At 40.4% G+C, this 14,909-nt stretch overlaps 1 protein-coding gene across 1 annotated transcript in view; it reads left to right on the top strand.

Annotated features, from left to right (window-relative positions):
* The first annotated feature begins 3,270 nt into the window (after window positions 1–3,270).
* LOC6589095 (protein nubbin) overlaps window positions 3,271–14,909 on the top strand; it is a 45,956-nt gene continuing 34,317 nt past the window's right edge. The window contains exons 1-2 of the mRNA XM_026988900.1: window positions 3,271–3,697; window positions 11,066–12,213. Coding sequence (XP_026844701.1) covers window positions 11,238–12,213 — 976 coding nt within the window. The 5' untranslated portion in view covers window positions 3,271–3,697; window positions 11,066–11,237. The remainder of the gene's footprint in view (window positions 3,698–11,065; window positions 12,214–14,909) is intronic.

Below are 14,909 nucleotides of genomic sequence, written 5' to 3'. Positions count from 1 at the left end.
GCCTGAATAATGTGAATGTAACATTGTGATGAAATGCCCCACGGAGTGGCAGGGGAGTGCCAGGGGAGTGTAGCGGAGAGGCCAATGAAAAAACTAACATTTAAATGGTAATTTAAACATAGATCCGAGCTCCAGGAAACAAACCAAGCATGATGAGCTGGTCCCAGGATAACCAATGATCAGGGCACAGTGGTTTGAGCTTAAGAATTTTTATAGATCTATAACTTGAGTCTAATTGTTTTTTAAGTTGAACAAAATTACTTTAAATTGATGAAAATATGAGCAGATTATTTTTAAAAAATTAAAATTTGTCAATCAGTATTAGTATTATTTTATTACATTTTTTTACTGTTTTTAATTCTTAAGCAAATTTTTTTTCAAGCGAAGTTTTCTCTTCTATATTTCTTTGCATTTAATTAAAATTAAAAAAAAAAGAAAGCACTATCGGATTAAATCTTAAATATTAATAACTATATATAATATACGGTCGAAATTCCATATAAGGAATCTCAAGGAGAATCCGTTAAATGGAAAATCTGTAATATAGAATTTAGGTCTGCAGAATATAGCATTTCAGTGTTCGGGAAGTAAATAAGTTATAGAGAAAACGTCGTTGCATGGAAGTTTTTAATAAAGAAGTTCGACTGTACTATAAAAACGTAATATCGATGTATTATTGACGTGTTTTCTACTTGTTGGGATTTCGTAATCTAGTCTTACAATTTCTACTTATATTTGTACTTATATTTCCCTTAAAAAACATCGATATAGTTATATTAAGTATATTTTGATCGCAACTTTTATGGAAATATTAGAAAAATATGAATCTATTTTGATCAGGGTATGGATTCCCTGATACCATCTAAAATTTCTTAAAAAAATCAACAATAATTAATTAAATAATTCTTCTATATCCCAGGGTATTCCCACATCCCTTCCTTCATTCTTCAAAATCTTCCCCCAAGCGTTGGCCACTGTGCGCGGCAGTATTTGAATGACCAAAAGCGTGCAATGCCTGGAATTTGCATTCAAATTGACCGGCAGTCCTCAGAGCTGGCTGGCTGGCTGGCTGGCTGGCTGGCGTGGATTGGGGGGCCGGGCCCCGGCGCCTCTTCAACAAAGCAGAAATACCGCAGAAATACGGTAGCGCAGAAATGCAAACGACAGGCTAATAAGCCCGACTGGACAGCTCGGAATGCCTGGCCATCCTCCATATGGTAAACAATTGTGTGCGCGTCTCTCGATCGGTGGGCATTATGCACCCAGGTCGTAGCCGGAGAGGAGATCTCTCTCGCTGTGGAATCGCTCGTTGACAGCTTTCTTAAAGGCCGGCAAATTGAACGTTGGGCTCGGGGTCTGGCTCTGGCTTTGGCTTTGAAGAGGTGAATCAACTTAATTGCTGGCGGAATTGTGTCATCGATCGTGCGTATGCGATACAGAAGCTGCGGCGCCAGCAGAGAAGCCCCCAACAACAAAGGCATTGTTCCAATCGAAGCAGCCTTCAATGGCTGGTAGGCGGGGGGAGGGGCACTGGCCAACGGTTCTGTTGAGATATTTTCGTGGATTAATTGCTGATTAATTTTATTGAAGTGTTTCAGTTGGAAAAGGGAACAAAACAGACGCCTGTCCAGATCAATTTTTCAAGATTTTTGGTTTGTGGAAATTTAAAAGAGGATTGATTTAGGGATTGGGAGGTATTTTAGGAGGAATTTTTTAGAGATTGGAGATAACTTGGTAGAATCAATACAAATTAAATACAAAATACCAAATAATATTAAATAAATATCCTATAAAATATAACAAAAAAAAAATAAATAAAAAATAAAAATATTATATTTAATAAATTATTATAGTATTATAATATAATAGTATACACCTATACTAGATAATACAACCAATAGCAAAATTAATGTTAAAAATTATACAAAATTCCAATAAATAGCAAATATTAGTTTTCATGGAAATATCATACAAAATAAAACATTATCTCATAGAAAATTATATGAATAAAACAAAATTCACATTCAAAGATCGTGCTGTAGATGCACATTATCTCTAAAGGTTGAAAGTATTGAAATATCGTATGGCCTAGAACCAAAAAATTATTCACAGTAAAAAGACTACAAATATATATGTACTCCAAACTATATCCATCTGTTTTTATGAATCTATATTCTACCCTAATGGATACCACTTAATCCCACATTATGTTTAAATGATTTCTTAGTTAGTTAATAGCCAAAACCCCGACTTTAACAAGCCGTGCCAATGGAGAGAAAGAGAGAGAGCGAGAGAGATGGAATGCGAAACCAGTTTCGGAACATACAAATCCAATTGGATAGAGCTGTGTGCCCCCAAAATAAATCCCCCACACCCCACGATCCCAGTGACAGTTGGCGATCCAATATGCAGGCGTGTGGGGGTCTATGAGCGATGCGGCAGTGGAGCATGCGCTAGAGGAGCACAGCAGCAGAGGCAGCAGCTCCACCTCCAATTGGATTAAGCAAACAAGCACGCACACAGCCAGAGCCAGCGCCAGCGATAATCGTGCATTTAAATAAAGCGAAACGGAGCATGGCAAAAGCTCGCGAGGGACAGAGACAGCGAACAGCGAGCAGCGAGCAGCGGCTGATTTGAATAAATTTATGCTTAAGCAATGGTGTGTGTGTGTGTGTGTGTGCGTGTGTGTGTGTGTGAGAGTCGTAAATCAGCAGCACATTGCCATCTCTTTTCCGCACGAGAGCTTCGCACACAGCGACAGCTTTTGTGGAACCTAAGAGGCATCCAAAGAGAGAGAGAGAGCAACTTTTTGCGGATCGGAGAGCTTTTGCACTGGTATGCGTGAAGAGAGCGATCGCAGCTTTTTGCACTGGTGTTGGTGGAGAGAACGATCCCAGAGAGCGGCAGCCACCACGTGAGCGACATCTTATCACTGGGTTCTCTCTCTCTCTCTCTCTCTCTCTCGCTCTCCACTCTCTGGGCAACAATTGCAATGTTGCACACTCACGTGTGTGTGTGTGTGTGCACGCATACAGCGACAAAAAAATGCAATTGTTTGAGTGCAGTGGCTGCCGTTTGTTTATGTGCCTTTTGTTGTTGTTTTTTTTGCCGTTTTTCGCAAAAGAAACAAAAGGAAGAAAAAAACTTGTTGCAGCGCTTTTCGCCGATCCGCGCGCATCTTTCAGATACTCAGCCACAAGCTGGCTTCAATTCAGTTCAGTTCAGCGTTCAGTGGTTGTAGCTCAAGTGCGCGCGCTCTCGCGTCTCCACACCACACGGACTTTGCCACCAACTGCCAGAACCAGAACCCACGGCAGACCCAGAGCCAGAGCCTGTCCGCGTGATGCCTCTGCTCTGAACCGATCCGAGATCCGATCCGATCCACACCGCTCTTGCCCCACGATCGCCCCTCACGCGCCGCGTTTTGTGTGGCTCTTTTGTGCCGCATTTTCTGCGTTTTAACGACGGCATTTGTGCGACTTGTCGGTCGGGAGGCCAAGACGCAAAATATACGAAAATTTTTGGGGTTGCACCAAAGTGAGTTTCAAACGAATTCTGCCACAGATTGTTCGGGCCAAGAGTGCAAGTGACGAATATGATAATGATTTTTGTTTGGCCCAGTGAGAAGAGTTTTTGTTTGCCATTTTGAGGTCACAAGTTATACAATATACGATCATAAGAATAATACAACAAAAAGGTAATTTAAAAGAATATTACATAGAATAAAAATGAATATTTTGATGGACACTATTCAGGGGAATATTTTATGTCCCAATCACACACTCAGGAATTGTTTGTATAAATATTTATGTCGATACAGATTTCGATATAAAGAAATTCCTTTTGTATATTCTGTACAGACATTTGTCTATCAATTTCATAGCTGTCGCACCAAAAAGGGAATCATTTCTTGGCCTTTTTGACAGACTTTTGTGTGGCCTCCTCGAGGGCCCTCCTGCTCGTTCAGATCCTTGGCTTCAAAGGCTTCTTGTCGTTGGGACATTGCAAGCAGTGGATTTTAATACAAATTTCATTAGATTTTCTTTATATTTTGTTGCGATTTTGTCGAATATTTCCATCGCAAAGGCCTAGAACTTTCCAATCCACCAATTAATTATATATAAAAATAATTCCTTCAAAAATATGCCAGGAATCCCCCTTTTCATCTTTTTTGGTGGGTTTCTAATTTTTTAAGGCACTGATAAATGTTATCAATGTTTTCTTGGGGTAAAAAATACAAATTTGTATCGCAAATATCCTAAAATTTGTTGTGGCTGAAGTAATTTCTTTTGTAGAGTAAATCGTTCTGTTGCGAACGGCCCTTCTTTTATGATAGTAGTTCCCCAGAATTCCTGGACCCCTAATCGTGAATCACGCAATTGAAAAAACACGAATTTAATTTCACAATCCTAATCTATAATCTTGAACAGCCTTTAATAAAAATGAAACCGTCTTTAATTTATGTTGCTACGATTTTCGATCGGGGGTTTTTCCCAACCAAAAAAATTCTATGAAGGCCAGGAAAAACTATCCCATAGCCAAAAGGTATACATATGTCATTCCCTTGACTCCAACTGGTGGCATTCCCCTCCCCCCTCACCCCCCATCCCTGTGGGTAAACAGGGGCCTGCATCAAGGTTTACTCTGAAGCGTTGAAGTGCCACCTCGCCCTCCTTCATTCCCCCCCGCCCCACCCCGGACGACACCTTTCGCAATGTCGCGGCAAAGAGCCAGCCACCGCCAGGCGATAAATAATATTGAAATTGAAATAAATACAATAAACAAAAGAGAGTGTAAGGAAAACCGATCGATTTACACTTTAAATATTATCGTCTTGGGCAGTTACCCCTACCCTACCCTCCCCTACCCTACCCAACCCTCCCTTCTCGATTTGTTTGATGTTTATATCTATATCAATACGGGCATATATGTATGTATTTATGTACATATGTACTTTGTTGCCTTTGGCGATAAGGTACGGACGGTACGGACGGTACGGACGGCACGGATGGCACGGATCGATCGTCTCGATATGTTTTTATTAGCATAACACTTGTGCTTTGCTTGGGGTTTTTTTCTTTCGGGTTCAAGTATCGGTGGACAAGTTGGAACTGCATTTCCTTTTATTTCTGTTTCTGTTTTTCTCTTATTCAAATGCCGTTATCTTGGGGGGGTGGGGCAGGGGGGCTGGTGGTACCATTTGCTGTAACGATCAAGTGATTGATTATTTTTACAGTACAATAATAAATATTTGTTCTTGGTCATGCCTGCTTAGCCTAATTAGATAAAAATGGTAACCGCATGGAACCCGGCCTCCTCGGTGCATTATCTTGACTGCATTTTCCCATTTACCATATTCGGTGCGCCTCTTGAACTGATTAAGACCAGAACAGACAAGACCAGACCAAGACGACAGGTTAGGTATTATTGGAATATTTATGTGGACTCGACTCGTGGCGAAGCCTCTTTTGCTTAAAAGAAAAATGAGTTCAATTTGTTTGCCCCCGGCCACTCCCCGATAAGGCCGTAACTGTGCGAGAGATAAAGTCCAAAGAACCTGTCGTGGAGGAACAGCACTTGAGGCAACTTCAACACTTTGCATATCATCGTTGACGTGTTCGACAATTGGCATTTGCCCAAGACACACTCCGGCCGAGAGCCCACCACAAAACTAATCAATTTGATGGGTATCGATTGATGGGTGAGCGGAGCTACGGCGACAATTGGATGCCCTGTAGGGGAAGAGCTTAAGGGAATTTATTTGGTAGAAGGATAAGACTTCTTTCAGCCGGGATTGAGCAATTTTGAGGGGATTTATGGAATAATTTCAGAATAAATTTATGTATAATATTGGGACCTTTCACTCACTTATTGGTGATGGAAAAACAGCAGTGAAAATGTAAGGAGGGTATACAGATAAGACATATTGTATTATTTATGTTTGCTCTTTCTTATCATTGAAGAAGAGGCTTCAAAAGAATTGAAAAATCTTTGGAATAAAGAAGAAGTGTTCATGAGCATGTTTTGTACAAAAAGAACCGCTTTAAATCAGTAAAAATATGGAATAAATATTCAACAAAGCCTAGAGGATCAAAATTTCCATAGATTCTTATAATTCCCAGCTTTCTTCGGTTCACATTGGCCCTCTCCCTGACTTCTTTCTTTTCAAACCCATCAGGTGTTCATTTTGCTATAAATAAACATGAGATATCTCACTGAAATCTTATCGAGCCATATAGTTTTCTCTATAATTTACATATGAATCACTATCTTTATAAAAAATGTACATAAAAGACCAAAAAGTCAGCGACTGGACGATAAGAGTTATTGATTTCTTTGCTACTGATAAGTTAATTTTGTGTCAAAGGAGTCCTGCACCACCCCCCCTCCGTCAATCGTCAATCGGAAGCGCGATAGGGGCCAAACAATAAAATATAATTTGCAAAATTAACAAATAAGTTGAAGGCTCGTGATTAAAGTTTACTAAATTCACCTGATTTCGCGCTCTGCACTCCACACAAACACTCGAGTGCTCTCTGGAGAGCTCTACAGCTCTACAGTTCTTCAGCTCTACAATTCTGGGAATTCGCAGAGCTCTTTCAATGGGTTGGGGGGTTGGAATCTATCGGAATATGGTCCGATGTTTTGGTGCGATCAAAGTTCAGTTCAGATTTCGACTCTTCCCTATCGCTATCCCTATCGTTCCAGGTTCGGGTTGGGCTAGGTCTTGGCGTGATAGCACTCGTAAACTCCCCTCAAGTGGGCAATGGTTGACAATCTTTGGAATGGGGCAGTCTTTTTTTGGGTAAGGGACTTCCCTTTTTGCCTAGATTTTAATTGGCTTTGTTTTGGTTAATAGTTCAAAGATTGTGGACCGTTTGGGGGTGTCTCAGATAGGGAATATTTGGGTAGAGTAATGCCTAAAGCTGTGGGAGTTCAAACAGAGTGCTATTGATGTTAATTATGAACTGTATATAATTCTTACTTCATCGAATACCTGTCTAGAGGATATCCCAGGTACCTTTCCACCATTCAAAATACTGATATCATCCGCCTGAACCGTGCTCTACCGATTTTGAGTCTGGTTCTTTCCCTTGAATCGCAATTCTGGGAATCTCCTTTAAACTTCCGCACTTGAGTGACTCTTACGAGTATATTAATCGATCAGACGCCACGTGATGGCCATTGGTGTCTGGCACCTGTGTCTGTTCTTGCGAAAGCGCCTGCCCATAAATCGAACCAATAACAATCCAAATTAACTCAAAAACAAAACGCAGAAACAATGAATGGCATTCATTAGTCAATTACAGTAAGACCTGGCTAGTGGCTCAAGATAGCACCGCCTGATACCGGGAAACGGCGGATGACTCAATGCCAAAAAAGGGGGAAACGGTGTCTAGATAGGGCGACAGCCAATTTGTTTAGAATTTTGGAAACGGAATTTGGAATTTGGAACTGCCGACGACAGGGCGGGGCAATCAGTTAAATGTTTTGCTAATTATAATTGAGCTGCAATGGGGTTTAATTTGTCTTAGTTGCTGAGCCGCAAATTGTTTCATTGCGGGAGTTCGTGGGCTTCAGAGCTGTAAGCCGACTTGAGCCGCCAGGAGCCACCCCCCATTTGGCACTTTACGAATGTCGCCCCATTATTCATAAATACACCGAAAATTCAGACCCGAACCCACTCCGGTCTTGGCTGGCTGACAGAAATCGATGAGAGGCCTTAAGTATTATTAAGTTTTTAATTTTCAACTAAACTTCAATTAGCATTCGAAGTCGCCCCGGGGCTAAAAATACACCTACTATTTCTATTTATTGTCCAAATATCTACTGTATCGCATTTCTAGGGAAATTGATGGGCTGCGTTTTCGCAGGAAATTCCCAGCCCCAAAGGGGGGAGCCCGTATGTAAGCCAGGGCATTGTTGGGTGGTTGGGTGGGCAAAGGTCATCTGTTGGGAGGGCCTGTTGCACAGCAATATTTACATAGAACTTTGGCCTGAAGTAAACGCGATTCACAACCTGCCAGGGCGATGACGAAGGCTGGGACATGTTTCACATTAAAGTGAACTCCAACTAAGGTCAACCCACATGGAATTTGGGTAGAAACAAGATCTATAAATTATCCAAATTAATTCTAAATTTATCGTATTATTAGTTTATGCATTCGGAGATCCAAAAATAGTACTTCTAATGGATTTTCTGTCTCTGTAAAGTCTCTGTAAAATTCTACACATATTCATCTGATGAAAAATCATCTTAGAAATGGGCAAATATATCGTAATATGTGTGCAGTTTCTTTTCGGCACATTCCTTAAGGTCAACCCACATGGAATTTGGGAAGAGACAAGGTCTAGAAATTACCCAAATTAATTCTAAATTTATCGTTTTACTATTTTATGCATTCGGAAACCCAAATATAGTTCTTCTAATAGATTTTCTATCCCTTCAAAATTCTATACATATTCTTCTGATGATCCCTTTTCCATATATAAAAAATCCTCTTAGAAACCTACCCAAATATATCGTAATATTACCCAAAAATATCCATTTTTTGCACGAAAATTATAATACCTTTTTAATCATTTTTTTCTGTGGCCTTTGCAGAACAATCTCCTCTAAAATTCGACCTTCTAGTGCACTATCGCCTCCTAATTGATAAGATTATGAATTTATAATGACTATTCCCAACTTCGTTTACTTCGATTAGTGTTTTTTTTTCGTACAGAGCGAACAGGGAGTTTCCTGCTCAAGTTTTTTTACTGTCTTCCCGCCTAAACCTACAATCGTTTCCCTGAATATCAACCATAAATGACAACTATTCATAGTTCTAATCGAATGACATAGTTCTTCCAATCTATGCCTTGGATGGTGGGCTCCCTGCTCCCCTGCTTAAAACTGTAAAACTGTCTGCGAGAACAGTTTGTTCTCATTTTGGTATCGAAATAGGTTTCGTAATACGATTACGGGGTTCAGAGATCTCCACAATAGACCAAAGAGAAATCGCCTTCGTCACTTTCCACATTTCCGCTGCACTCGGATGGGGCCGTGGAAGGGGAAGATGACTGGGGGGGTTAACAGGGTTCTTCCACATTTAAATGGCATTAGCAATTATGCGTGTGTCTAGGCCCCAATACATGAATGGAAATTTGTTTCTGTCGGTGTTTATTGTCTGATTGCCGGCTACTGTTCCCCCTTCTTGGGGGGGTTTCTTCTTCGTTTCGTTGTGGCTTAAATGGTCAAAAACATCGGGTAGATGACTTGTAATTACATTCCGCAGTTCGGTGTGGAGTCTGTGTGCCCCACGATCGGTGTCGGGGTGCCACGAGGCGATGGAGGCGATGGGTTCGAAGCGTCAGAGTCTGCCACTAAACGTACTCATATATCAATTGCAGCACTGAGAGAAATCCAGGTGGAGAAACGATGGAAAATGTAGGAATAGAGGAGGTTATATTTTAAGCATAGAAAGACTCAAAAATTGGAAAAATTATAAAAAAATAAATTCCTTTACTATTAAAATGAATTCAATTAAATTCGATATTGATTCCATATATTGGGAGGTGGAAGGTTAAGAAAGCAATGGGATTATTTCTCTATTATATTTTGGAAGGAAGCGAGTGAGCCGAGTGCGCAGGGTGCTTGGCCCCCAATATTTTATACAGTCGAACTTCTCTACCACGAACCTCCGTAAAACGATGTTTTCTTTAAAAAGAATTTATTATTATTTTACTCTATATTTTTTATAGAATATTCTTAAAAATTAATTCCATATTACGAATTTTCCCTATAAAAAATTCCCTCTGATATTCGCTATATGGAAGTTCGACTGTATTAAAAATTTTCTTTACGAGGGTTGCTATTTATATTTCGGGAATATTACTTCAAAATTAATTCTATATTATTTCCCTATAAAAAATTCCCCCTGATATTCGCTATATGGAAGTTCTACTGTATGAAAAATTGTCTTTATAAAAAGAAGCTTTCAATCTTAATTTATTTTGGATTTCCTTAAAATACATTGGACCATCGATCACCTGGGAATATCTTTCAATTTTCCAACCCATAAATCATAGAAAATATTTCTTATATTTGATTTCTTCGATCTAATCGCCCCACCTTTTTCTTTCAGTGCATTGAAACTATTTTGTAGTTATTATCTTCGGATGGCGATTATGAATATTCAGTTCAATTGCCTTGCTACCGTTGACAGACTTTGTCTGTTCCCCCCTCCCCCCGCCTCGCGCCCTCCTCCGCCACGCCCCACCCAACCGCCCGATAAGCTAACCAAAAGTACGAATGAGTTGGCATTTTTGGATTTTAATTTCCAGCCCCGTCATGTTTTATGGCCCTTGTCGCCAGGTGAAATTTCAAGGCGAAATGAGAAGATTTAACCAAAACTTACACAAACAGAAATTGAACTAATTAAAATGACAAAAACCAAGCGAGAAAAGCAGAAGCTCCGAAGGCGGCCCGAACCAGCAGATAAACGGGTTCACATGTCCATCAAACCCTTTGCGTGCCGAATGATGAGTATGCATAAATGAGTGGAGTCTCGACTGCCTTCTTTCTTCTTCTAAGCTGAAAATGCGATTTGAGGTCTTTGAATTTCTAATTGTTGGGGCTTTTGGCCTGGCCAGAATTTTCTTTGTGGCAAGGTAGAGATTTGATTCCCTGGGGGGCATGGACTGTTTTTGTAGGGGGTATTTGGAGAGGGGCAGGAAGGAAGTTTTTTTCAAAGGAGAAAATTACTTTTATTATGAAACTCTCTTGATGGTCGAAAATTCTCATTTGTTGAAGGAGAAATGGGCTTTGCAGCCTTCAATAATTTGGCTCATAGTTTTCCACTAATTTTAAGATTTTTTTGGAATATTTCACACCTATTTAATTCTTATAAATCCCACAAGCAGGTATTTCTCTAGTCGAAATATCGTTTATATTATTTTTAAATGTTTTTTCTATTATTTATTAGCGTGACAATTGTTTTTGTTTAATTTATGATCTAAAAGAGTGGGTTAAACCCCCACCAGCACCCTTTATGGCTAATTAATCTTCTTTGCCTAATTACAGACGACTGGTTGTCCACTTGACCAACTTCGGGGAGCACTCCGTATCGAGGCGGGCTAATCGTAAGGAGAAGGAGGTTTCTTTGGGGGGCTGCTATCTACCTGGAAAGTGATTACCCGTGTGCTCTATGCTGTTCTGTTGCTGCTGTTGGCACAGTTAGCTGTAAGAACTGATTATGCCATTGTTGCTAGCAAACTACTATCAGCAACAGCAACGGCACGGGAAACGGCAGCAGGTTGCCAGCAAAAACAAAAACGGCATGTTACTTGAATACAAAAGCTATTGCAATACAAATCAGGCTAGCGGCAGCAGCAGCAGCAACAGCAGCAACAACAACCAACGACAGCTGTGTCCAGCGGAAGCACTAACAATGTCAACGCCGACAACAACAACCAAATACAAAATCAATGGCGAGGCCAACGAAAGCGTTGCGGCCAGCACACTGCTCTACCATCATCCACATCCACATCATCATCATCATCCACATCATCATCAGCTCAGCAACCTCCATCACCAGCAACAGCAACAACAGCAGCAGCAACAACAACAGCAGCAGCTTCAGCAACATCATCATCCGCATCATCCGCAATTGCTGCTGCAGCAGCAACTCCTGCAGCAACATGTGGCCAGCAGTTCGCCGCTGCAACATCTGAGCAATCTATTTGGCCAACATTTGCCTACGCACAGTCTGCAACATTTGATAGCCGCCGAGTACTGGCAACAACAACAACAACAGCAGCAACAACACACGGCAGCAACAATTAAAAGCGAGCCAACAACTCAATCAGCGGCGGTGGCGGCGGCGGCGGCGGCAGCAGCAACATCGGTATTTGGGTTCACGCCTCAGCAACACGTCAATTTGGCCGCCTCGCTGGTAGCCCTAAAGCAAAACGATCCCGTGGCCGTTGCTGCCATGGTCCCCAGCCCCACAGAAATGCCGTGCACACCGAAAAGAACTGCAACATCCCCACCATTGCAGGCGCCAAAAGCCACAGCAACAGCAACAACAGCAGAATCAACAGCCTCCGGAACAATTGACGATAACGATGACGATGTTGCCGACGCCGACGACGACGACGAAGACGAAGACGAAGACGAGGCCGATAATGATGACAGCCACTTCAGCAACATCTGCATGCAAAATCCTGGCGGTAAGTTTGATGTTTTATGATTATTTTCAAAAGATGCAGCCAGCACCTGCCAGGGGCGCTTGAGAAGTTGTTGAAGTATTCCAGAATTATTACTCAAATCTGTATATTTTTGGAACCTTTAAAAATCGGAATGTTTATGGGTTGATCACGAATTCAATGTTTTTATTGATTTTTAATTACTCTTTGGGGCATCCTTGGACTTCCCCTCGCAGTTTTTAATAATGCCATCTCATTTCCATTTCCTGTCCCGATCACGATTCTTTTGAACTCAAAAATTTGGCAACGTGTGTGTCTTTTGATTTATTATGCGGCCTTTATTTCATTCATAAAATGAATCTCCATGGCTGCTCACACTTTCGTGTCATCTGCGGCCGGGACTCATTTTCATATCATTAGCCTCATCAGCAGACACGTTTGCTGCAGCAATGCAGCGGCACTTCCCCCACTTCCCCGAAAACCCTACACCGGTTCCCCACCCCTCTCCCAAGTCTTAAACATCATCATCAGAGGCACACATTAACATCATCGGAGCGCCCTCTCATCAGCCAATCGTCGTCGTCTCTCTGCTCGACTTCTGTTTCCTTTTTTTTCTTTTCATAAAATTGTCTGTTGTCTGCACGCAATATTTGTATATATTTTTTTATTATATGTATCTTTGTGGGTTTAGGCCAACAGATAGCGAGCGGTTGACGTGCCAGCGCCAACCGGAATGAATAATATTCTTTGGTCAAGTTTTGAATATCGTCTGCACGTCGAGACGGCGCACAAAATTTACATGGCCCCCAGAGCTCAGGAAATGATATTGCATGTAGAGCAATTAAATGGTTTTCTTGTGATATTATGGAAATTAGTTAGACCTGTGGGTAATCCATATCTGAGTGTTTCAATTAAAATTATGCTAATTTTTGGCCAAGAAAATGGGTTCAAATATTCGCTGACCTTAAAAATTAATTAAAGATTATTTTCACAGATTTAAATAGATTTTTTTAAGGGGTTTTTAGATGTTTTTTGAGCATTGAAAAAGGACTGTATATTTTTTAGAAATTATAAGATTTTAAAATCATTTAATTGGATTTAATTTTAATACTTTTTTATAATGTTTAGGTATAAAGGAAGTGTCTCTTTTGTCCCCTTTTTGGTTACATTTTTTACACACAATTTTCTTAGAGCTGGAACGCACTTTTCTTGCCTTTTGGAAAATCTCCTTCTAGCGTGCTTCTACTGAATATGAAAAGCATTAATAACTAACCATAAAAGTGTTATAATCACGTCAGAGGTGTCAAAAGTGAGTCCGTCCCCTCCTTCCGACTGCCGCCGCAGACATCTAACAAATTGCCAGCCTCTGTAAGCACGTGGATAATTGATGAGCGCCGCCAACTCCGACTCCGACTCCAGCTTCGGCCAAGCCCGTGTCTGGGGTCTGGCGGCCTCCGTCTTGGGCCTGGTCACACCTCCTCCCCATTCGGTATTTTAGCATAATTTCAAGTGCCCTCAAAGTGATCTCAAAGTGCTTTGTGTCTATACCATAATTATGCCATTTGTACAAACGTTTGGAGCCTCTACGGCCGGCAACATCAAACTAATTTGAATATAATTTCATAGAAAATCAAGCACTCCGCTCCGCTCCACTCCCCTCTCTCTCTCTCTCCCTCTCTCTCTGTTATTTATTGCTTAATCCTTGTGGTTTTGTGCTCGTGCCTCGACCTGTGTCTTTTATGCAAATTCTTTTTTAATAACCCCCTCCCTCCCCCCGCGAGTACGGAACGGGCGAGAATTCTTTGGCATCATCTTTTGTTCGCCCCAAAGTTGATTGCAGTCTGTCAGGCCATTGTGTGCCTTCGTTTTTTCGGTCTCATTCAGCGCTTTTGATGGCTTTTGATTATTATTGAAAATGATAAATGAAGATGGGTTCGCGGCTGGGGCCCGAGTCGAGTGCAGTAGCAATTTGAACTCATCAAGACGCTGCAGGTTGAGTGATAGCTCTGATTGCTACCTGAAAAAAAGCCCACAAAAGGCGCTGCCTGCCATGAAAAGCCCTAGATCGAGAGAGTATTCAAAACATCCGCTTTGCGGTGAGGGAAAACAGTGGCAGTGAGGGCTAATCTTGGAAGAACTGGTGGCCATAAGGTTAGGGGGTTTTATTTACCAAAAGGTTTGTGTTTTCGACATTCTCTGGAGAATTTGAGAGAGTTTTATTGGAAAATATTGTGGGTAAATAAATTAAGTCTGAAAATATGACTATACCATACAAAAATATATTTAAATTAATTTTAAAATTTTTCTTAGATTTAATACAATTTCAAATTGAAGAAAACTTCAACTTTGGCTCAATATTTCTGCAGTTGTAGCCATTCTGTAAACACGACTAATAAACCCTATTAAAAGTCATACAATTCTGTTTTAAGTAATAAAGTTGTTGGATATTAATCCAGAAAATGACGAGGGAATATTAAGAAAGTGCGCTAGTGCATTAACCACACCAAGTCGATTTTTTAATTTTTTTAAAATTATTTTACGAATATATTTTAATTAAATTTTTTTTTTTGATTATTATTTTATTTTTCAATTATTTTTATTTTTTTTTGTTCTATTATTATTTTATTTTTTTATTTTTCTATTATTTTATTTTCTTTTATTTTTATATTATTTTTTAATTTTTCTATTTTTATTATATTTTTTATTTTTCCCTTATAATA

Source organism: Drosophila persimilis, unplaced genomic scaffold (assembly GCF_003286085.1).
Source record: "Drosophila persimilis strain 14011-0111.01,24,50 unplaced genomic scaffold, DperRS2 tig00000191-arrow-pilon, whole genome shotgun sequence".
NCBI lineage: Eukaryota > Metazoa > Arthropoda > Insecta > Diptera > Drosophilidae > Drosophila > Drosophila persimilis.
This window is presented reverse-complemented; position numbering and strand designations above follow the sequence as displayed.